The sequence below is a fragment of the Hyla sarda genome, chromosome 1 (genome assembly GCF_029499605.1).
Source record: "Hyla sarda isolate aHylSar1 chromosome 1, aHylSar1.hap1, whole genome shotgun sequence".
Taxonomy (NCBI): Eukaryota; Metazoa; Chordata; class Amphibia; order Anura; family Hylidae; genus Hyla; species Hyla sarda.
The window spans coordinates 121,931,693-121,955,699 of NC_079189.1; the positions used below are offsets into that span (position 1 = coordinate 121,931,693).

The window sequence follows — 24,007 nt, forward strand, 5'->3', positions numbered from 1 at the left end:
CAGTTCCTAAAATGGACAGCAGAGGTCAGCAGGGAGTACTGTGCTTGTGACAGAAGAGAAATCCAAAAAGAAAAGCATTTCATCTGTAGTATACAGCCATTAATAAGTACTGGAAGGATAAAGATTTTTTAATAGAAGTAACTTACAAATCTGTTTAACTTTCTGACAACAGTTGATTAAAAAGAAAAGTTTTCCACCGGAGTACCCCTTTAAGGACCCATTATCCGGTAAGCTGATCGGGACATCGCAATTTTGTTGCGATAGTCCTGATCAGCTCCGCTGAGCTGCCGGGAGACTTTTACTTTAGCTTTAGATGTTGCAATTAACTTTAAACTCGGTGTCTAAAGGGTTAATGCCAGGCTGCTATCGGTCTATCGCTCGGCCGACCAATAGCAGGAATAGGAGGGGTGGCACCCCTGCCACCAAACTCTTACCCCTTCAGGGGGATCGAGGGTGTCTCGGACACCCCCGATCCCTTTTATTTTCCGGGTCACCGGGTCACCAGTGACCCATATGACCCGGAATCGCGCAGCTCGCAGGTCTGAATTGACCTGCGTTTTGCAACCATCGCAGTCATGGGGGGGTCTCAGGACCCCCCTTGGCGATGTACCGGGATGCCTGCTGTTAGATAACAGCAGTCATCCTGGCCCGATCACCGCTACCAGTGACGCGGCGCTCCCGGATCCCAGCGACGTACATGTACGTCGCCGCGTGCCAAATGACACTTCGCGGCACCGTACATGTACGTCGCTCGCCGTGAAGGGGTTACATTTAAATAAAAACTGCCTACACAAATTAATAACCACAAATCTCCCCTATCTTTGTTAAATACTAATTATTCAAAATGGAAGATGAATGAATCAAGGCAGCACAAATCTGAGGCAAGGGCAATTGTGCAAAATTAGATTTAAAGTGAAACTGACAATCCGATTTGCCAATTCGTAGTCAAAACGAATTTCGGAGGTTCACTCATCTCTAAATACTATTGTACCATATTGCGTTGCCTGCTATACACTCTATGTTTACTTGGAACACTCGCAGAAAAATCACTCTGCTTACTTACCCACTACAAAAAAATCATAAACACATTTAGTTGTACAATATTATTTTATTCTATTTTTTTTTTCAATAAAAAAAGAGAAAAAAATGAAAACAAGGTTTCAGATTTTTAGGATAAATTAAATAACTCATTTACTTATTGTCCATTTCATGCTACACATAAAATTCCTTCTTCCATGTGTATTGTCTCCGTAGTCTCTGGTATCATCACCAGGTGGGAGAGGTATAGGGTTTTTTTTTCCAAAAGCATTTGCAGATATAAGAGAGTTAAACCTGTTAACCTCAATATATTAAGAAAAAGAAATCTTGGATTTCAGCCACTGGCCTTTCCACAGCCTATCAAACGTGGTGTTTTAAAAGACTCAGGTTTATCATGCAGTCCATTCCTGACTACCTCTCCCCAATGGAACAAAAAAAATAAATAGAAAAACTTAAAAACAGAAAACGGAAGATCATTACCCCTACTTGCCATTTACAGCTATACACTACAGCAGGAAGTGTCCTGAGTAAGATTAAAAATGCATTTCACTGTGGTAGCATAGAATATTATTCCAAAGGTTATCTCTGCCCTTGAACCAGCAAGGAAAGTCTATATTTAAGTTCTCAGCAGCTGCATCGTTCTCAGTTTTATCCAAGTCCTTTGGATATGATGACATGTAGTGCTTGCCTATGCGTGGCATATTTCGATAATATCCTCAGAAAGAGGAGATGGCATCTCAGAAATCAAAAGAGTTGACTCTTGTAGTCCAATTATAGTCCACTGTATGTGGTTTCTGACAGTTTTATTGATCTCTAAGAATTATTATAAATGTTGAATTTCTGTAGTATTGTCATGTTAATGTGTTCAAAAATCCACTGCTGCGTCTCTGACAGAGGGTCACATCGGTTCATAAACAGTTTTTTCTCAGCCGGGTTACAATCCACACAGCTGTTGCTAACAGGATGAAACAGTGTTTTATCCTAAAGAGAAAAGAAAACAAAAGAATATTTTAGTTGGTATTAATCAAATCTGCACAAAAAACAGTTACATATAATTTTCAATTATATGAGGCTATACATGACCTTTTCCCTTCATTTCATTAAAGGGGTACTCCGGTGAAAAACTTTTTTTTTTTTTTTAAATCAACTGGTGCCAGAAAGTGATCAACTGGCGCTGGAAAAAGATTTGTAAATTACTTCTATTAAAAAATCTTAATCCTGCCTGTACTTATTAGCTGCTGAATACTACAGCAGAATTTTTTTTTTAAACTGTCTGCTGACATCATGAGCACAGTGCTCTCTGCTGACATCTCTTTCCTTTTAAGGAACTGTCCAGAACAGCATATGTTTGCTATGGGGATTTCCTTTTACTCTGGACAGTACCTAAAATGGACAGAGATGTCAGCAGAGAGCACTGTGCTCATGATGTCAGCAGAGAGCTCTGTGTTTCAAACGGAAAATAATTTCCACTGTAGTATTCAGCAGCTAATAAGTACAGGAAGAATTAAGATTTTTTAATAGAAGTAATTTACAAATCTGTTTAACTTTCTGGCACCAGTTGATTTAAAAAAATAAAACGGAGTACCCCTTTAAACTACTAATTTTACAGCACCTAAAAATGTCCAACTTTAATTTATTACTTATAAACATCATGTCTCCAATGCTTAAGAGAAATCAAAGTAAATAAAAAGAATACAAAGTACACATAAAATGACAGTTATCAACCAAAATTTAAATAGCAACAAGCTGCCACTGAGGCCAAAAACACAAAAAACATGTCCCATAAAAACAATTTCTGCAAAAATATATCTCAGAAGACAAAAGAATATTTTAGTTGGTATTAATAAAATCTGAACCACAAATATTTTTTTAACTATACAGCTATGAGGCTATGCATGACCATTTCCCTTCATTTCATTAAACTGCTAACCCCTTAAGAACCGAGCCCATTTTAACCTTAAGGACCAGGCCAATTTTATTTTTGCGTTTTTGTTTTTTCCTCCTCGCCTTCTAAAATCCATAACTCCTTTATATTTCCATCTACGGACCCATATAAGGGCTTGTTTTTTTGCTTGACCAATTGTATTTTGTAATGAAACCTCTCATTTTACCATAAAATGTACGGCGAACCCAAAAAAAAAAAAATTTTAGGGAGGACATTTAAATGAAAACACAATTTTGCACATTTTGGAGGGTTTTGTTTTCACACTATACACTTTACGATAAAAATGATATGTGTTCTTTATTCTGTGGGTCAATACGATTAAAATTATATCCATGGCTAGATACTTTTATATTTTTGTACCGCTTAAAAAAAATCTAAAACTTTTTGTACAAAATCAGTAATCTAAAATCGCCCTATTTTGACCACCTATAACTTTCATTTTCCCATATATAGGATGGTATGAGGGCTCATTTTTTGTGCCGTCATCTGTACTTTTTATCGATACCACATTTGCCTATATAAAACTTTTAGATCATTTTTTATAAAAACGTTTTTTAAATAAAATGTGACAAAAAAGCAGCATTTTTAGACTTTATTTTTTATTTTTTACGTTTACGCCATTCACCGTACAGGATAATTAACATTATATTTTGATATAACGGACATTTATGCACGCTTTTTGGGGGTAAAATGGGAAAAACTGACAATTTTCATTTTTATTGGTGGAGGGGATTTTTCACTTTTTTAAAACTTTTTATTTTTACTTTTTTCAACTTTTATTTTATACTTTTTATGTCCCCATAGGGGACTATTCATAGAAATTTGATTGCTAATACTGTTCAGTGCTATGTATAGGACATAGCACTGATCAGTATTATCAGTGATCCAGGGAGACGGCCGGAGCAAGGTGAGGGGACCTCCGGCCGCCATGCTGGATGATCAGATCACTACGGCAGCGCTGCGTGCGATCCGATCATTCATTCCAAGTACCGCACTGCCACAGATGCCGTGATCTGTATTGATCACTGCATCTGAGGGGTTAATGGGGGACATCCGCACGATCACGGATGTCGGCCATTACCGGCAGGTCCCCGGCTACTAGCAGCCAAAACCTGCCGTGTATGATGCGAGCACCGTTCCGATGCTCGCGGTCATACACAGGACGTAAATGTACGTCCTGGTGAGCGAAGTCCCGCCAAACCAGGACGTACATTTACGTCCGTGGTCATTAAGGGGTTAATATTACAGCACCTAACAATTTCCAACTTGAATTTGTTAGGCTGGGTTCACATTTGTCCGGCATCTAGCATAGGTGAACTGATAATAAAAATTGATTCAACTGATGCCGCAACTGATGACAACATGCACCAGTTGTCATCAGTTGTATGGCATCCAGCGTCCATTGTTTCTGGCACCAGACAGGGGAACGCAGCAAGCTGCGCTCCCCTGTCTGGTGCTGTCAAGCGTTTCCAATCATCCGGCATTAAAATTGGGATGCTGGATGATTGTGAGCTGTCCTATTGAAATGAAAGGAATCAGTTCTAGCATCAGTTTCCCTCCAGTGTACGCCAGAGGGAAACTATGCCAGACAACTGATATATGTGAACCTAGTCTTACTTTTCAACATTATGTCTCCAATGCTTAAGAGAAATAAAAGTAAATAAATAGAATACAAAAGGACAAATGATATAAAATGACAGTTATCAACCAAAATTTAAATAGCACCAAAAAGCTGTCACTGAGGCCAAAAACACACACAAGTCCCATGAAAACAATTTCTGTAAAAACATATTTAATGTTTCCTTCCATTTAAATCTAGCTTACATATGGCTGTAGAATTCATAGGCCAAAAAAGTAAAATGCCACAAAAAAAGCTTTATCACTTTTTCTTTTTTGCTCAGTGCACTTTCGTGTTGTTTGGTTTTACAGATTGAGAGGATTTATATAAAAAAAAAATGCACTAATCTTTGTAAGCCTCTAGTGCACTGATCCAACACAGTTTTTATTCTGTTGCTATACAGTACCCCTCTAGTCTCAAAAAAGAGGGATTTAACTATTTAGTTGGCTATCTGCACTTTTACCTGTATAGTTAGATGGGTGGGAAATGTGTGAGGGCTAATTTTTTAATTGTGATCTATATATTTTATCACTTTTTTCTGATATATAATGTGACCAAAAATCTACAATTCTGGAGATCAGCATAAACATTTTATTTCAATAGTTTGGACAGTTCCTAATACGATCATACCAAATATGCTTTTACAAATGGGATGATCTGAATTTTTATAAGGGGAGGGGCTTTTATATATTTTTAAAAACAATGTATTATTCATTGGATTGCTAAAGCATAGCATTGATCAGTTAAATCGGCACTCTGTTACTTTAGTATGCCTGAAGGCAGAGACGGCATGGCTGGCAAGGAGGCTATATTTACTGATAGGCACCCACAATCATTTACCAGAAAGAACCACAGTATGCAAAAATAGAGAGATACCAAGGGCACGTTTTTGCAAATGACAGGAATTTTACAGTAACAAAACTTATAAAAAAACTTAACATTTAATAATCCCTTAATAAATACTCTAGATATTAATATAAATACTAAATATTAATGTGACCACAATTTCTCAATGAGAAGACAATAATCAAAATCAAAAGACAGCACCGGAAAAAAGTTTATCATGAACCTCTGATAGGAAAGAGGAAGAATAATTGTGTACTCTAGTCCCAACGTGTTTCACCCGTAATATTCTGTACAGGATCCTCAGGGGACACAAATCCTGGATTATACACAAATACTTAAAGGCAAATCTTATATCCACAATCGGATTAAAGGGGTCCTCCACCCCTAGACATCTTATCCCCTATCCAAAGGATCGCCGGGGTCCCACCGCTGGGGACCACCTGGATCTCGGCTGCGGCACCCCGCTATCATTACTGCACAGAGCAGACTCGCTCTGTGCGTAATGACGGGCAATATAGGGTCCGGAGCATCGTTACATCACGACTCCGCCCCCTCGGGGTGGAGCAGTGACATCACAATGCTCCGGTCCCTGTATCCCTGGTCATTAAGCACAGAGCGAGTCTGCTCTGTGCAGTAATGATAGCAGGGTGCCGCAGCCGAGATCTCAGGGGTCCCCAGCGGCGGGACGCCGGCGATCTGAAATCTTATCCCCTATCTTTTGGATAGGGGATAAGATGTCTAGGGGCAGAGTATCCCTTTAAATATGTTAAGTACAAATAGTGTAGCTGTAAATACATGTAGTGTGAATATAGATAGAATGATGCAGCAATCGCTAGGATATAACTATTGCCCCATTGTGGTATACCTTCACCACATCAGTGCACATCACTGCATGTCAGCAGACAACTCAAACAGCATATTATATCCATAAACAAAAACATAAATAAAAAAAAAAGGAAAAGAAAAAAGCTAGATAACATTATTAATAAAGACGGTCACAAAATGGTAAAAAAACACGGCCCATGGTTGGGCCACAAACTGCGCCCCGCTTCGATGGTAGGATAGATGTGCAGCTAGCTAGGGGATTATTAAAGGGGTACTCCGGCGCTAAAACATCTTATCCCCTATCTTTTGGATAAGATGCCTGATCGCAGGGGCCTGCTGCTGGGACCCCTGTGATCTTGCACGCAGCACCCCGTTATAGTCAGTCCCCGGAGCATGTTTGCTCCGGGTCTGATTACTGGCAATCACGGGGGCCAGAGCATTGTGACATCACAGCCCTGCCCCTTGTGATGTCACGCACCGCCCCCTCAATCCAAGCCTTTGGATAGGGGATAAGATGTCTTAGCTGTGGAGTACCCCTTTAAATGTAAATGTTTTCATTTAATTTTTTTTCTTTAAAACAGATATTTGACAGTAAAGAATGTTAAATGTTATATGCTTATTTTGCTACTGAGAGATTTCAGTTATCAGAAACCCCCAGCAGCAGTCATTTTGTCATTATTGATATTGATAGCAGCATTTAAGGTGTTAGGTTACCAACACCAGCCTATTTGTTGATGTTGGTCATTAATGGTGAGTGCAGGCTGCTGATTGCAGCGCTGGCTGTTGTTAATCATTTTATATATTCCCTTCACTGTTCATATTTTGATAAATTTAGCTCAATTTGCATTATTTTTGCTAACTTGCCAATTCAGCACCGCATGACCTTATTGATATGTGTCCCTAATTATGTTAATGTCTTTATGCACCAGGTCAATTTAGATTGTGCTCATATTATCCATGCCATATAAAAAAAATTCTCAAAAAATGAGATGTCTGGAAGACTGGAAACTATCATAAACATTTTAATGTGGATTGCTAATGTTCCCACCACATCACTTGGCTATCATAATGTGGCCTTGTAATAACAATGTAAATACTTCTTCAGTAATTGGATATGATTATGAAGCAGTTAAAATGCATTACATTCTGTTTTAATCTGAAGATAAATAGCATACCAATTCCCACTGCAATTTTCAAGTGTCTGTATCTCTTATAGATTTTACCACCTAAATGTTGATGATATGTTTAGATTGCTATATTGCATCATACAGAAATGTTGGTTTAATTTTTTCCCTCCCTACGACTTTAAAGTTTACCCTGTATCAGCAGGGCCGGATCATCATTGGTGCTCATGGAGCACCTGCTCCGTGCCCCGTGCCGGGGGCCCCGTCACATTCGGGACATCCCTGCGGGCTACTTAGTAGTGGATCGGGGCCCCCGACAGCCCGGCCACAGCCACTTTAAAACAGTGACCAGCGGCGGCTGCTGTGGGCCCGCCCCGGACTCCTCCTGCTTTTTCTATATTTCATATTTCCTTACCTGGCCGCGCTTGGCAGGCTCAGGTGACGTGTCGGGTCATGTGGGCTGTGACGAGTGACGTCTCCTGCGGCTCCTCTGCACAGTGTCCGGGACGTCACTCCTCATTTCCGGCAGCCGCGCCGATACAGGGCACAGTTTTCTTCATTACACCCCAGCGCTGCAGGAAATGACGAGTGACGTCGTGCAGAGGAGCCGCAGGAGACGTAACTCTTCACAGCCCACGAGACACGACGCTACCTGAGCCTGCCGAGCGCGTCCAGGTAAGTAAATATGAAAAATAGAAAAAGCAGGAGGAGTGGGGAGCAATAAGCAGGGGAGGATGAGTGGGGGAGGATGATGAGGCAGAGGGGGGTAATGACAAGCAGGGGGTAATGACAAGCAGGGGGTAATGAGGAGCAGGGGGGTAATGAGGCGCGGGGGGGGGGTAATGAGGAGCAGGGGGGGGTAATGAGGAGCAGGGGGGAAATGATGAGCAGGGGGGGAATGATGAGCAGGGGGGAATGATGAGCAGGGGGGAATGATGAGTAGGGGGGTAATGATGAGCAGGGGGGTAATGATGAGCAGGAGCAGGGGGGGTAAGGATGAGCAGGGGGGGAATGATGAGCAGGGGGGGGGGGGAATGATGAGCAGCAGCAGGGGGGGGGTAAGGCCCCATCATAATGAAGTGCTCCGTCTTCCAGGCAGCCTTAATCTGGCCCTATGTATCAGAGACCCTTTTTGTCTAGCCTATTACACAATGATTTCAATGGAGGCCAACAGAAGCCATATCTATATATGTAAAACTCAATGGGGGGATTCATCAATATGTGTCTATTGTAGACACAGTTCTGCCCTTTACACTTCTTGTCTAATTTACACTCTTGCTCAGAATTTACTAAGGCTGTGCACGTCCTTTGATAAATCTTGTGCAAATATAGAAACGCCCCCCCTCACTCTACCGTACACTCCTTCTCTATCTCACAGGAAAAGTGGACGTAGGGATTTTGTTCTATAGCGTTGAGGCCAGGATTCCATTGGGGTTTTTTGTCCATCATAAAAAAAACGCCAGAAAAACTGTCCCAGCTTTTTCCTGCGTTTGGTCAGTTTTTCTTGTGTTTTTTTTCTTGCATTTTTGCTGGTGTGTAAAAACCAAAAAATGTACTAAACTTTTTTTTTTCTTCAAAATTTAGATACGTGAATGCGGAGGACTATATCAGATTTTGTGGATTGCGACGATGAACAGCATTTTTTTTAAATGTCAATAAAAGGGTTAACGAGAGCTGTGAGGGAGTGTTTTTTTTAATAAAACATTTTTTCAATGTGTTGTGTTTTTTTGTAATTGAATTTTCAGGATTAGTAGTGGAAGGTGTCTTGTAGACATAATCTATTACTAGGCCGGGACTTAGCATTAGCCCCCAAAACAGCTAGTGTTAACCCCCAATTATTACCCCGGTACCCACCGCCACAGGGGTTTCAGTAAGAGCTGGTACCAACAGGGCCAGAGCATCAAAAATGGCTCTCCTGGGCCTAGGCGGTAACAGGCTGGCATTATTTAGGCTGGGGAGGGCCAGTAACAATGGTCGCACACCCTGGTAACGTCAGGCTGTTGCTGCTTGGTTGGTATCTGGCTGATACTGAAAAAATTAGGGAACCACACTTTTCTTTATTTATAAAAAAAAAACAAAAAAAAAACGCATAGGGTTCCCCCTATTTTCAGTATCAGCCAGATACCAACCAAGCAGCAACAGCCTGACATTACCAGGGTGGGTATAGACCATTGTTACTGGCCCTCCCTGTCTAAATATCGCCAGCCTGTTACCACCTAGGCCCAGGTGCGCCATTTTTGACGCTCCGGGCCTGTTGGTACCGGCTCTTCCTGGCATCCCTGTGGTGGTGGGTACCAGGGTAATAATTGGGGGTTTGCGCTAGCTGATTTTGGTGCTAACACTAAGCCCTGGCTTAGTAATGGATTCCGTCTATAAGACGGCTTCCACTACTAACCCTGAAAATTCAATTATAAAAAACAAGACATATTGAAAAAAAAATTTATTTAAAAAAAACACTCCCCCACTGCCCTCATTAACCATTTTATTGAATTAAAAAAAAAAAAACGCTGGTCATCGTTGCAGTCCACCAAATCTGACGTAGCCCTCCGCATTCAGGTATCTGAAATGAGAAGAAAAAAACAAACAAGAAATATGGATTAATACTTTTTTTTTTTTTTTGCTCTCCCCTGGGAAGAGCGCACATAATGCAGTGTGTTCCTAAACAGGGAGCCTGCAATTGTTGCTAAACTACAACTTCCATCATGGGGGCTGTAGTTAACCAACAGCTGGAGTCTCCCTGTTTGGGAACACACTGCCAGAAAGGCTCTGTTCCCATTATGTAAAATGCATAATGTGAACAGAGATCTGTCTCTCTTCCCTTGGATTACTACTCCTATCATGGGACAGAGTCTGTCCCATGATGGGAGTAGTTGTAGTACCGCAGCGCTGCTGAGGGATGTCACTTGCACATCCCCCGGCTGCGGGACTTTTAGGACTACTACTCCCATCATGGACAAACTCTGCCCATGATGGGAGTTGTAGTCCAGGGGCTGAGGTGCAGATTGCACCGGGTCATTCTGCAGAGACCCGCTGCAATCAGCATTTACGTTAACAAGCCAGGCGGTATATGCGGCTACATCGCGCTGCCCGCTGACTTGTATATACATTGTAATAATTCATAATCCCCGCCGGGACATGGAAGCTCTGATTGGTCAATAGCTATACACCAATCAGAGCTCCCGTGTTCCGGCGGCGATTATGAATTTTGACAGTGTATATAGGAGCCGTCGGGGAGCGCAATGTAGAGGCATGTAAGGCCGTTAATTTAGTTAATAAATGCGGATCGCAACAGATCTTCAGAGAATCCTCTGATGCGATCCGCATTTAAGTTAAAAAGCAGAGAGAGGTGAAAAATTCAAACCCGTGAATTTTTCACCTCACATACAGCTACACTACGCTCCTATATACACTGACATAGTTCATAATCTCCGCTGGAACACGGGAGCTCTGATTGGAGAATAGTTATTGACCAATCAGAGCTCCCCTCTCCCAGCAGCGGGGATTATGAATTATTACAGTGTATATAGAAGTCGGCGGGCAGTGCATTGTAGACGCAGGTACCGCCCGGCTTGTTATCCTAATAAATGCGGATTGCAGCGGGTCTCTGCAGAATGACCCGGTGCGATCTGCACCTCAGCCCCTGGACTATAACTCCCATTATGGGCAGAGTCTGTCCGTGATGGGAGTAGTAGTCCTAAAAGTCTGGCAGCTGGGGGATGTGCTAGTGCCATCCCTCAGCAGCGCTGCGGTACTACAACTACTCCCATCATGGGACAGACTCTGTCCATGAGGGGAGTTGTAGTCCAGGGGCTGAGGTGCAGATCGCACCAGGTCATTCTGCAGAGACCCGCTGCGATCCGCATGTAGGTTAACAAGCTGGGTGGTACATGCGCCTACATCGCGCTGCCCACGGCTTCTATATACACTGATTGGTCAATAGCTGTTCTCCAATCAGAGCTCCCGTGTTCCGGAGGCGGCGATTATGAATTATGACAGCTGTATATAGAAGCCGCAATGTAGACGCATGTACCGCCGCTTTGTATAGTTAATAAATGCGGATCGCAGCGGATCTTCAGAGAATGATCTGCTGCGATCCGCATGTAAGTTAACAAGCCGGGCGGTACATGCGGCTACATCGCGCTGCCCGCGGCTTCTTTATACACTGACATAATTCATAATCCACGCCGGGAGACGGGAGCTCTGATTGGAGAATAGCTATTGACCAATCAGAGCTCTTCTCTCCCGGCGGGGATTATGAATTATGTCAGTGTATATAGAAGCCGCGGGCAGCACGATGTAGCCGCATGTACCACCCGGCTTGTTAACTTTCATGCGGATCTCTGCAGAATGACCCAGGTCTCTGCAGAATGACCTGGTGCGATCTGCACCTCAGCCCCTGGACTACAACTCCCATCATGGACAGTTTGTCCATGATGGGAGGAGTAGTCTTAAAAGTCCCACAGCAGGGGGATGTGCTAGTGCTATTCCTCAGCAGCGCTGTGGTACTACAACTACTCCCATCATTGACAGACTCTTTCCCATGATAGGAGTAGTAGTCCAAGGGCAGATCACTACAGTTCACTCTCCTGCGATCCGCATTTATTAACTATACAAGCTCCCGACACATGCAGCTACACTGCGCTGCCGCTGGCTCCTATATACAGCTTTTATAATTCATAATCCCCGCCGGGAGAGGGGAGCTCTGATTGGTGGATAGCTATTGACCAATCAGAGCTCCTGTATCCCAGCGGCGGGGATTATGAATTATGACAGTGTACAATATACAAGAGCCGGTGGCAGCACAGTGTTGCCGCATGTACCGCTGGCTTTTACAGTTAATAAATGCAGATCGCAGCGGGTCTCTGGATAATGACCTGCTGCGATCTGCACCTCAGCCCCTGGACTACTACTCCTATCATGGGCAGAGTCTGTCCATGATGGGAGTTGCAGTCCTTACTGTGTGAAAATAGACACTTTGGCACGTGTCCTCCGAGGTGGTGTATATTTGCGCAAAAAAATTACACTTGCGTTCTTTTTGTGCGTCCCAAAAAAAAATGCAGTTGATAAATCCATGTCTATATGAAAAAGGGCTCTACGGTACACCCGAAGGGTGACATCTTCTGAAAAAGTTCCACCAAAAAAGACGCACAAGGAGAACGCAGAAAATATTGCGCACAATTTTGCGCAAGAAAATACACTTAAAATGACTCTATATAGATTGATGAATCCCCCCCATAGAACTTTTCCTTGTACAATGAATCAGATTTACTTACATAAAACTAAAAATGTCTTTAATTACGGAGTCCTGAAAGCATTGAGGCAGTATATTTTTTTTATTTGTTTATTGATTAAAAACCAGACAAGGCAATTATTCTTGACAACCGAAAAGTTAATGAAAATGTTGTATCAGACCTTGTAATGTTACTCATAGTGGATCACTACCAAAAGGTTCCACATCACATCATAGTATTGCTTAGTTTTGTACCGTCCTAACAGAGCTCTCTTTGAGGTACATGGAGGCGTCATTGTTCCTCCACATACCCCTTATTTAATTTTTTCAATTGGTCTCCATACAGAAAAAATGCGGCATACTCATTTGGCGATATCACCCTCTAGAAACATTGCTTGAATCAAGTATAACAACAAATATGGCACTTAATGAAGTATATATGGCAGAATGTGGAGACAATTTACTACATAGTAGGTATGGACATCATATGACAGATTTGTACAAAATGCATGCATAACTATATTTAATTTTGCAACTCATATACATTTCATAATAAACTCCTTGTCTGTATAAGCTCCAGCTAATAAAGTCATCCATGTATTTACACTGTTTTAGTATGATGGCAAGGTTTCCAAATCTAGGGAAACATTGACAGATAAGTAGCAGATGCATAATCTTTAACTACATTAGACTGTCTTAGCAGATAAATTATTAAGGAGTCTATTTATGGTTTTCAAGCAGCCTTAAGGATTAAATGGCGTTGCTAATGACATTTTAAGAAGCATCAGCATATTATTTTGAGCGCTAATCATTCTCTGACACAGGTTTTACTACATCCTTGAGACTAATTACAATTCATTTTTATGCTTCTATTTTATGATTTTGAGATGTAGCATGATGAATAAAATAGGAGCATGATTCTAAATGCATGCCAGACATTAGAAGACAATCTTTCATATCTTATAATCTTTCTAAATTGGACATAGGGTAAGATACTATTATAATTAATATAGATCAAGACATTCTAGTCGCCATTAGAAGAATCCGTATTATAAACAACACTGTTTTAACAAACTTTGTATGAATCAATAGTACAAGCAAATATAAGAAACTTTTAATGTATCTTATTAGAGAAAAATGCTCAATCTTCTCTTATGAAACACCCTCTTCATATGGCTACAACAGTGCTGCTTTACTGAACTAGGAAAAGACTGGGGGCATCTGTGATGATTTTTTTTTATTGTTTGCACTTGTCTACTTTACAAATGTACATACAATATGTAAAGGGTGTTGTGTTCCAGATGTAAAGGATGTTGTGTTCCGGGTGTGGTGTATGGGTTCTGTTCCAGATTAGGTCATAATACGTCTGATAGGAAACAGTGATTAGCAGAACGACAAAGACTATACCTAGTGTAAGTAAAGGAGCTCATTGATTGATCTGGGCAACTGGGCAACTTTTCCTCTACACAAATATTGATAAATCTCCCACCATGAGTATGTAGAGAGAGCTCTAGCAAAGAAAAGCTGTGGATTGATAAATGGGCATTATACTGATAGCAATCAACCACCAGCTGAACATTAGGCTTGTTAGAACTGAGTGCCTCTCACTAACAAAATATTATCTGTACTTGATGATCTAGTTCATGGAAGGATAACTTTTTTCTTAAGAAAGACCCTTGTTATTGTGTTGTTTCTTAAGAAAGACCCTTGTTAGTGTGTTGTTTCTTAAGAAAGACCCTTGTTAGTGTGTTGTTTCTTAAGAAAGACCCTTGTTAGGGTGGGTTCACACTACGTTTTCTCCCATACGGGAGCACATACGGCAGGGGGGAGCTAAAACCTTGCGCTCCCGTATGCCTTCGTATGCGTTCCCGTATGTCATTCATTTCAATGAGCCGGCCCGAGTGAAACATTCGGTCCGGTCGGCTCATTTTTGCGCCGTATGCACTTTTACAACCGGACCTCAAACCGTGGTTGACCACAGTTTTAGGTCCGGTTGTAAAAGCGCATACGGCGCAAAAATGAGCCGACCGGACTGAACGTTTCACTCCGGCCGGCTCATTGAAATGAATGACATACGGGAGCGCATACGAAGGCATACGGGAGCGCAAGGTTTTAGCTCCCCCCTGCCGTATGCGCTCCCGTATGGGAGAAAACGTAGTGTGAACCCACCCTTAGTGTGTTGTTTTTCCATGAAGCAATACTTTCACAGCAAGAGCAACGTATATAGTTAAAACACTAGAAACAACACCAGCATTCACCCCTCCAACCAATTCCTCATAAACTGGAGGTGCTCAGCGATTTACCATAAAAAGGAAAGCTCGTAACAGCATTCGACTTGAGAGCTGAAAGAGTCTGTGACATTTTCCAGCATGTAAAATCTTCTGCCTTTATTGCATCATAACAAATGACAACGCTAAGACATACAACTTGTGAGAGCAATGATGAACCATGACAACACCAGAAACTTTTGCAGCAGGGTATACTTCAACCCCCCCCCCCCCCCCCTTGCTCACTACTGTAGGCCTGACATTCACCATACAGATACCCGATTTCAAGACTTCTTACAAGATCTTCATTCTTAATTTTTATTATATCAATCAGAAATCCGCTCACTAATTAAATAAATAATATGCCTCCCTTTCCAGCTTGTAACTCAGCAGGTAACATCATCATTGAGGTGAAGAGATGCTATTCATTTTGCAGTTTTCAGAGGGTTAAACCAAGGCAGAAAAGTGTTATAAGCTTTCTACTGGCTGAGAAAAATAGCTACATTAAAAAACTTGAAAGATGTTGAAGAAGCAAATCAATGCACTCAAATTAATAAATTATTAGTAATAATGGTGAGTTTAATTTCACATACTGATGAACTTTAAAGGGGGGATCCACTGATTTTTTTTTTTATTTCTCCATTTTACACGAGTTGCAAAAATAAAAACAACAAACTTTAACTTACCTTCTGCCATTCCATAGCTGTGCAGATATTTGTGTTCCATTCTGTGGCCCCAGTCTTCTTTCACATTCTATGTCAGACTGTGCTAAGCCTATTACTGTCCACAGCAATATGCCCCCTCGGCTCATAATATGCTAATCGGCAGTGTCATTTTTCTTGGTGTCCGGGCCCGTTTCATCATACTGCCCCTCACTGGAGTATCACTGGACCCAGGCAGGACATTGCTGCGGCCGGCGATAACTTTAGCACAGTCCAACGTGTCGGACCCCAGAATATGGAAGCAGACAAGCCCCCCAGAAGACTGGAGAGAGATTTTAGTGCACAGGGAGTAGAAAAAGGTGAGCTAAAGTTTGTTATTGTTCTTTTTGCAGCCTGGGCAGAAAGAAGAGATGCATGGAATTCTTCTTTCATTATAATACTAACAATCACCCTTGTAGATTAGGTCATACCCATGTCAACATATTACAATAAATGCTTAGAATATACAAAACATTTTGAAAATGTTACAGTACTTAATTTGTGGTGAAATCATTTCAGGTTTTGATATTATTTATTTATTTTTTATGAGTACATTAGCATAGATTACCTAAATCTATCTAATTCTTAGACAATGCAAACTAAGCCAGACATTCTTCAAATGTGCAAGATTTATCACAATGGCTCAAATGGTACATCTTTAGACTGTCTAGTTTAAGTTTAGACCAACTATTAGTTGGCTCAAACATTAAAGAGGTACTCCACTGGAAAACATTTTCTTTTAAATCAACAGGTGCCAGAAAGTTGAACAGATTTTTAAATTAATTCTATTAAAAAAAATCTCAATCCTTCCAGTACTTATCAGCTGCTGAATAATACAAAGGTCAATAATACAAAGTTCTTTTCTTTTTGAATTTCCTTTCTGTCTGACCACAGTGCTCTCTGCTAACACCTCTGTCCATGTCAGGAACTGTCCCGAGCAAAAGAAATGTTGACATGGACAGAGGTGTCAGCAGAGAGCAGTGTGGTCAGACAGAAAGGAAATTCAAACAGAAAAGAACTTCCTGTGTATTACACAGCAGCTGGAAGGATTGGGATTTGTTTTATAGAAGCAATTTACAAATCTGTTTAACTTTCTGGCACCAACTGATTTAAAAGAAAATGTTTTCCAGTGGAGTACCCCTTTAACCCCTTAAAGACCAGGCCATATTACACCTTAAGGACCAGAGCGTTTTTTGCAAATCTGACCACTGTCACTTTAAACATTAATAACTCTGGAATGCTTTTAGTTATCATTCTGATTCCGAGAATGTTTTTTCGTGACATATTCTACTTTAACTTAGTGGTAACATTTTATGGCAACTTGCATCCTTTCTTGGTGAAAAATCCCCAAATTTGATGAAAAAAATGAAAATGTTGCATTTTTCTAACTTTGAAGCTCTCTGCTTTGTAAGGAAAATGGATATTCAAAATACATTTTTTTGGGGTTCACATATACAATATGTCTAATTTATGTTTGCATCATAACATTTTTGAGTTTTTACTTTTGGAAGACACCAGAGGGCTTCAAAGTTCAGCAGCAATTTTGACATTTTTCACAAAATTTTTAAACTCACTATTTTTCAGGGACCAGTTCAGTTTTGAAGTGGATTTGAAGGGTCTTCATATTAGAAATACCCCATGAAAGACCCCATTATAAAAACTACACCCCCAAAGTATTCAAAATGACATTCAGTAAGTGTATTAACCCTTTAGGTGTTTCACAGGAATAGCAGCAAAGTGAAGGAGAAAATTCAATATCTCCATTTTTCACACTCGCATGTTCTTGTAGACCCAATTTTTGAAATTTTGCAAGGGGTAAAAAGGAGAACATTTTTACTTGTATTTGTAACCCAATTTCTCTCAAGTAAGGATATACCTCATATGTCTATGTTAATTGTTCAGCGGGCGCAGTAGAGGGCTCAGAAGGGAAGGAGCGACAAATGTTTTTTGGGGGGCATGTCACCTTTAGGAAGCCCCTATGGTGCCAGGACAGCAAAAAAAAAACACATGGCATACCATTTTGGAAACTAGACCCCTCGGGGAACGTAACAAGGGGTAATGTGAACCTTAATACCCTACAGGTGTTTCACGTCTTTTGCATATGTAAAAAAAAACTTTTTTTTTTTACCTAAAATGCTTGGTTTCCCAACATTTTAGCATTTTTAAAAAGGGTAATAGCAGAAAATACCCCCCCAAAATTTGAAGCCCAATTTCTCCCGATTCAGAAAACACCCCATATGGGGGTGAAAAGTGCTCTGCTGGCGCACTACAGGTCTCAGAAGAGAAGGAGTCACTTTTGGCTTTTTGAAAGCAAATTTTGCTCTGGGGGCATGCTGCATTTAGGAAGCCCCTATGGTGCCAGGACAGCAAAAAAAAAAAAAAACACATGGCATACCATTTTGGAAACTAGACCCCTCGGGGAACGTAACAAGGGGTAATGTGAACCTTTATACCCCACAGGTGTTTCACGACTTTTGTATATGTAAAAAAAAGATTTTTTTTTACCTAAAATGCTTGTTTTCCCAAAAATTTAACATTTTTTAATAGGGTAATAGCAGAAAATACCCCCCAAAATTTGTAACACAATTTCTCTTGAGTACGGCGATACCCCATATGTGACCCTAAACTGTTGCCTTGAAATACGACAGGGCTCCAAAGTGAGAGCGACATGCGCATTTGAGGCCTAAATTAGGGACTTGCATAGGGGTGGACATAGGGGTATTCTACGCCAGTGATTCCCAAACAGGGTGCCTCCAGCTGTTGTAAAACTCCCAGAATGCCTAGACAGTCAGTGGCTATCTGGCAATACTGGGAGTAGTTGTTTTGCAACAGTTGGAGGCTCCGTTTTGGAAACAGTGGCGTACCAGACGTTTTTCATTTTTATTGGGGAGGGGAGGGGGGCTGTGTAGGGGTATGTGTATATGTAGTGTTTTTTACTTTTTATTTTATTTTGTGTTAGTGTAGTGTAGTGTTTTTAGGGTACAGTCGCACGGACGGGGGTTCACAGTAGTTTCTCGCTCGCAGTTTGAGCTGCTGCAGAAAATTTGCCGCAACTCAAACTTGCAGCCGGATACTTACTGTAAACCTCCGCCCATGTGAGTGTACCCTGCACGTTCACATTGGGGGGGGGGGGGGGAGAAATATCCAGCTGTTGCAAAACTACAACTCCCAGCATGTACGGTCTATCAGTGCATGCTGAGAGTTGTAGTTTTTATAACCGCTGGAGGCTCCGTTTTGGAAACAGTGGCGTACCAGACATTTTTTCATTTTTATTGGGGAGGGGGGCTGTGTAGGGGTATGTGTATATGTAGTGTTTTTTACTTTTTATTTTATTTTGTGTTAGTGTAGTGTAGTGTTTTTAGGGTACAGTCACACAGGCGGGGGTTCACAGTAGTTTCTCGCTGGCAGTTTGAGCTGCGGCAGAAAATTTGCTGCAGCTCAAACTTGCAGCCGGATACTTAATGTAAACCTCCGCCCATGTGAGTGTACCCTGTACGTTCACATTGGGGGGGGGGGGGGGGACATCCAGCTGTTGCAAAACTACAACTCCCAGCATGTACAGTCTATCAGTGCATGCTGGGAGTTGTAGTTTTGCAACAGCTGGAGGCACACTGGTTGTGAAACACCGAGTTTGGTAACAAACTCAGTGTTTTGCAACCAGTGTGCCTTCAGCTGTTGCAAAAGCTACAACACCCAGCATGTACGGACAGCGGAAGGACATGCTGGGTCTTGTAGTTATGCAACAGCTGGAGGCATACTACTTTGGCTGGGGATGCTGGGGATTGTAGTTATGCAACAGCTGGAGACACACTGGTTTGCTACTTAACTCAGTGTGCCTTCAGCTGTTGCAAAACTACAACTCTCAGCAGTCACCGACAGCCAACGGGCATGCTGGGAGTTGTAGTTATGCAACCAGCAGATGCACCACTACAACTCCCAGCATGCACTTTAGCTGATTGTGCAAGCTGGGAGTTGTAGTTATACAACAACTGAAGGTACACTTTTCCATAGAAAAAATGTGCCTCCAGCTGTTGCAAAACTATAAGTCCCAGCATGCCCATAAGGGAATGCTGGGAGTTGTGGTGGTCTACCTCCTGCTGTTGCATAACTACAGCTCCCAGCATGCCCTTTTTGCATGCTGGGAGCTGTTGCTAAGCAACAGCAGAAGGCTGTCACTCACCTCCTACTGCTGCTGCTCCACGCCGCAGCGCAGGTCAGTCCCTCGCCGACGCCGCTCCTGGGGCCCCGATCCCAACAGGGACGCCGGGGATCGGGGTCCCCAGCACCCGGGGTCTTCTTTCCGCACCCGCTCACGTCCTCCGGAAGAGGAGCGGAGCGGGTTGCGGGAGTGACACCCGAAGCAGGCGCCCTGATTGGTCGGCCGGGAAACCGGCTGATGAATCAGGGCGATCGTGAGGTGGCACCAGTGCCACCTCACCCCTGCTGGCTATGGCTGTTCGGGGCTGTCGGAGACCCGATTGACCCGGAATCCGCCGCAGATCGCTGGACTGAATTGTCCAGCGATCTGCGGCCATCGCCGACATGGGAGGTCATCATGACCCCCCTGGGCGATATGCCCCGATGCCTGCTGAACGATTTCAGCAGGCATCGGGCACCGGCTCGGCTCCAGATGGCTGCGGGGGGCCGGTAAGGCACATGACGTTCTCATACGTCATGTGTCCTTAAGGACTCGGAAATGGAGACGTATGAGAAGCCACACTCCTTTCCCAGAAGCCATGCCCCTCCCTTTTTTTTCACAGAGTTGTAAATGTGGTGCAAGTCACACATGACTGTTTTTGGCGCAATTGCACCAATATTGCCCCAGAATTCTGCCTTGTTGGCAATAGTAAATCTAAGCCATTGTTTCCAAAAACATTACCAAGAACAATTATGTTTCATACCTAACTTATGGCTTTTCAATATAATTGTACCTACCTATATTTGGATCACTACTCATTTAACAGACTAACATCCTTTTACTTCTTTTGCATGTTTTTACAGTTATTCATGTATTTAAATCTTACCTTTCTATAGCTCCAATGCTGGTTACCCTTCATTCCATGACAGTCATAAAGGGTGACCGGACTATTGCGAGAAATGGCATCGAAGCAGAACTTTCTGTTGTGAAGAGGTTCCCCAGGGCGAATATCTTCCCTCCAGCCAAAGGTGAAGAGCTGATGAATAATAGAACATAAAATTAAAGATGAAAACAATACAATTTTATATTTTACCACTAGCTGCTGCATAAATCTCACTGACTACAATTAAAGTAACATCGAGTTAAATGCATCCTTGAGAACAGTTTAAGGCTGGGTTCACACTACGTTTTTCAACTACGGTTCCCGCATATGTTTTCTATCAAAAACCGTATGGGGAAAAACGGATGGAACAGTATGGGAAAAAGTAAACCATATGGGTTTTTAAACAGTATACTGTTTTTAAAAGTGCATACTGTTCCGTCCGTTTTGTACAAAAAAAACCCATACGATTTAGAAAATTTTGTCCATTTTTAATAGGAGGGGTCTTGGGTGGGGACTTTAGGATTCAAATGCGCATGTGCAAAGTAAAAACTTATACGTTTTTCCCGTATGGAACCGTATGCATGTGCGTTTCCCATTGACGCCCATGTTAAAAAAACGTATGCGGTTGCAGTACGGTTTTTAAACCGGAGTCAAAACCGTGGTCAACCACGATTTTGTCTCTGGTTTAAAAACCTACTGCAACCGCATACGTTTTTTAAACATGGACGTCAATGGGAAACGCACATGTATATGGTTCCATACGGGAAAAACGTATACGTTTTTACTTTGCACATGCGCATTTGAATCCTAAAGTCCCCACCCAAGACCCCTCCCATTAAAAATGGACAAAATTTTCAAAATCGTTTTTTTTTTTTTTCTACAAAAACGGACGGAACAGTATGCACTTTTAAAAACAGTATACTGTTTAAAAACCCATATGGTTTACTTTTTCCCATACTGTTCCATCCTTTTTTTCCCCCATACCGTTTTTGATAGAAAACGTATGCGGGAACCGTAGTTGAAAAACGTAGTGTGAACCCAGCCTAAAACACAGTAGAAAAAATGTACACATATTTTATTTACACTTGTATTTTCAGCCTTTTTTTTACTATGCCATTGGCAAGAAAATGGCCACAAAGGTCAGAATTATAGCTGAAGATGCCAGTGTAAATAAAATACATAGTGTGAACATGGCCTAAATGAAGTTTTGTTTCCTAACTGATATTTATTATACCTCAAACTCCCAGGCAATCGCCACAGCCAAGGAGTAACAAGACCACAAAATGTACCATAAGTCCCATGCAGGATGTCCCGATACCATCAGTCTATACAGCTCAAATGTAAAACAGCTAAATCATACTTTACTATGACTTGGACTATGGAGGGTATATATGGAGGGTTGCCTGGGGGTATTAAACATCATGTTGCTGGACCAACATCATGGTAAAGTATGATTTTAAAGGGTATTACAGAATTTGTTTTTTATTTGACTGTGCTACAGTGGCTTTTAAGTTACTGTAGTTCATAATATAGTGTCTGTACCTGTGCTTGATGGCTGGTATGGAAATTCTTGTGAATTCCTGCCCTGTTGTTCATATTAAGCAGTATACAACATGGGTATTATCTTAGATTTTTCCCAGGTTGCAGTGGGGCCCGAGACATTACATCACTTGTCAGGTGTTGAATGGGAGCCTGTATGAATTTCAATGGGTAAAGCGACCGCTGGGTGGGTGTGAGATCATTCTCCAAAGGGCTGCAGGATTGTAGTTTCCAGCACAGCACAGCATGCAGGGCAGCTCAGGTGTGCTGCAATGGGTGGGGTGGCTGATGTGTAGGAGGCAGAAAAGTTATGTCACACTTACAAACAAGGGATGCTGAGACTTGCAGTTGGAGGGAGGGAACTCCAACAGGAAATAGCACAAAAATAAAACTGGACTCCCAACATGGCCATTTAGCCCCAAGAAGAGCCCGGATCCTTCCCACGCATGTCCATTACTGTAGGGCAGGTAAGTACTAAAATCACTTTGTGGTGGATAATTGTCTGGCAGATAGGTGAAGAGAATAATTAGTATGGGGCAGGGAGAGGGGACAGGGGTGGAGGGGAGAAAAGACATCAGTGTGAGACAGGCAGAGGGCATGGCAATGCTAGTGCAATCAGGGCTGCAGAAAGGATGAGCAGCCGACCACTGCTGGGGCTTCAGGGGACTTGAAAAGCTGGATGGTTGCTTTTCCTCTTCCAGGTTTAGATAGGAAGATGGGAAGTGCAATGATAGGTACTCAGCTAGTACTCTACATAGTATATGTATATATAAATATTTATCAATGGGATGTGTTGATGAACTTATCCTTAGCGAGAAAAAAATTTGATGAAGCAATAACTTCAAACAACTGTGATCTTTGAAATATGCATTTAGGGGACTTGAGTTTAGCAAATGTTTTAATAGAAAGGTAAATCATTCAGAGATCTATTATTTTTATGGAGAACCAATTTAATTATATTGTTTAGTGAAATTTATTTTAACTTTGTAAGTGCAACCTTTAAAGGTTTTTATAATTGACTTGATGACAATTCTACAGGTAAAGGTAATTTATATGTAAATCATGTCTATGTAATTGATGCTGATAATGAGAACAATAAAACATATATACATAGTGGCTCTGTATAGTGGTGCGTTGCGTTAAGGGCTGCCATCTAGTGGTAGGAACATTTAGTGCACAGTATTGCACTGATGCTTTGCTCTGATAGTTATGTTTAAAAATGACAAGCTGCCACCAGATTCGTGGACTAATGTCCGATCACCATGTTATTTTAAAGGGGTACTCCACCTCTAGACATCTTATCCCCTATCCAAGGATAGGGGATAAGATGTCTGATCACGGGGTCTGGATTTACTTTATATTTGATAGATAGTAAAATAACTTAAATACACTTAACACAACACTATAGAGTGTATAAACAAAGAGCTATTTATTCCTAATAAATTAAACATTTATTTACTTCTAAATTTTTCGCTTTTCCTCCTCACCTTCTAAAACCCAAAGCCCATTCTTTTTCACCAATAGAGTTGTAAATGGGATGATTTTTTTGGCCTTAAGGACTCAGACAATTTAATTTTTACGTTTTCATTTTTTCCTCCTCGCCTTCTAAAAATCATAACTCTTTTATATTTTCATCCACAGACTAGTATGAGGGCTTGTTTTTTGCGCGACCAGTTGCTAATTTTGGAAGGTTTTGTTTTCACGCCGTACAATTTATTGTAAAAATGACATGTGTTCTTTATTCTGAGGGTCAATACGATTAAAATGATACCCATTATTATATACTTTTCTATTATTGTTGTGCTTAAAAAAAATCACAAACTTTTTAACCAAATTAGTACGTTTATAATCCC

At 41.5% G+C, this 24,007-nt stretch overlaps 1 protein-coding gene across 1 annotated transcript in view; it reads right to left on the reverse strand.

Moving 5' to 3' along the window:
* Positions 1 to 1,088: 1,088 nt before the first annotated feature.
* The window catches only part of GALNTL6 (polypeptide N-acetylgalactosaminyltransferase like 6), a 410,819-nt gene continuing 387,900 nt past the window's right edge, over positions 1,089 to 24,007 (reverse strand). Inside the window, exons 8-9 of the mRNA XM_056554430.1 lie at positions 20,619 to 20,768; positions 1,089 to 2,019 (exon numbers count right to left, since the gene is read on the reverse strand). Coding sequence (XP_056410405.1) covers positions 1,852 to 2,019; positions 20,619 to 20,768 — 318 coding nt within the window. The 3' untranslated portion in view covers positions 1,089 to 1,851. The remainder of the gene's footprint in view (positions 2,020 to 20,618; positions 20,769 to 24,007) is intronic.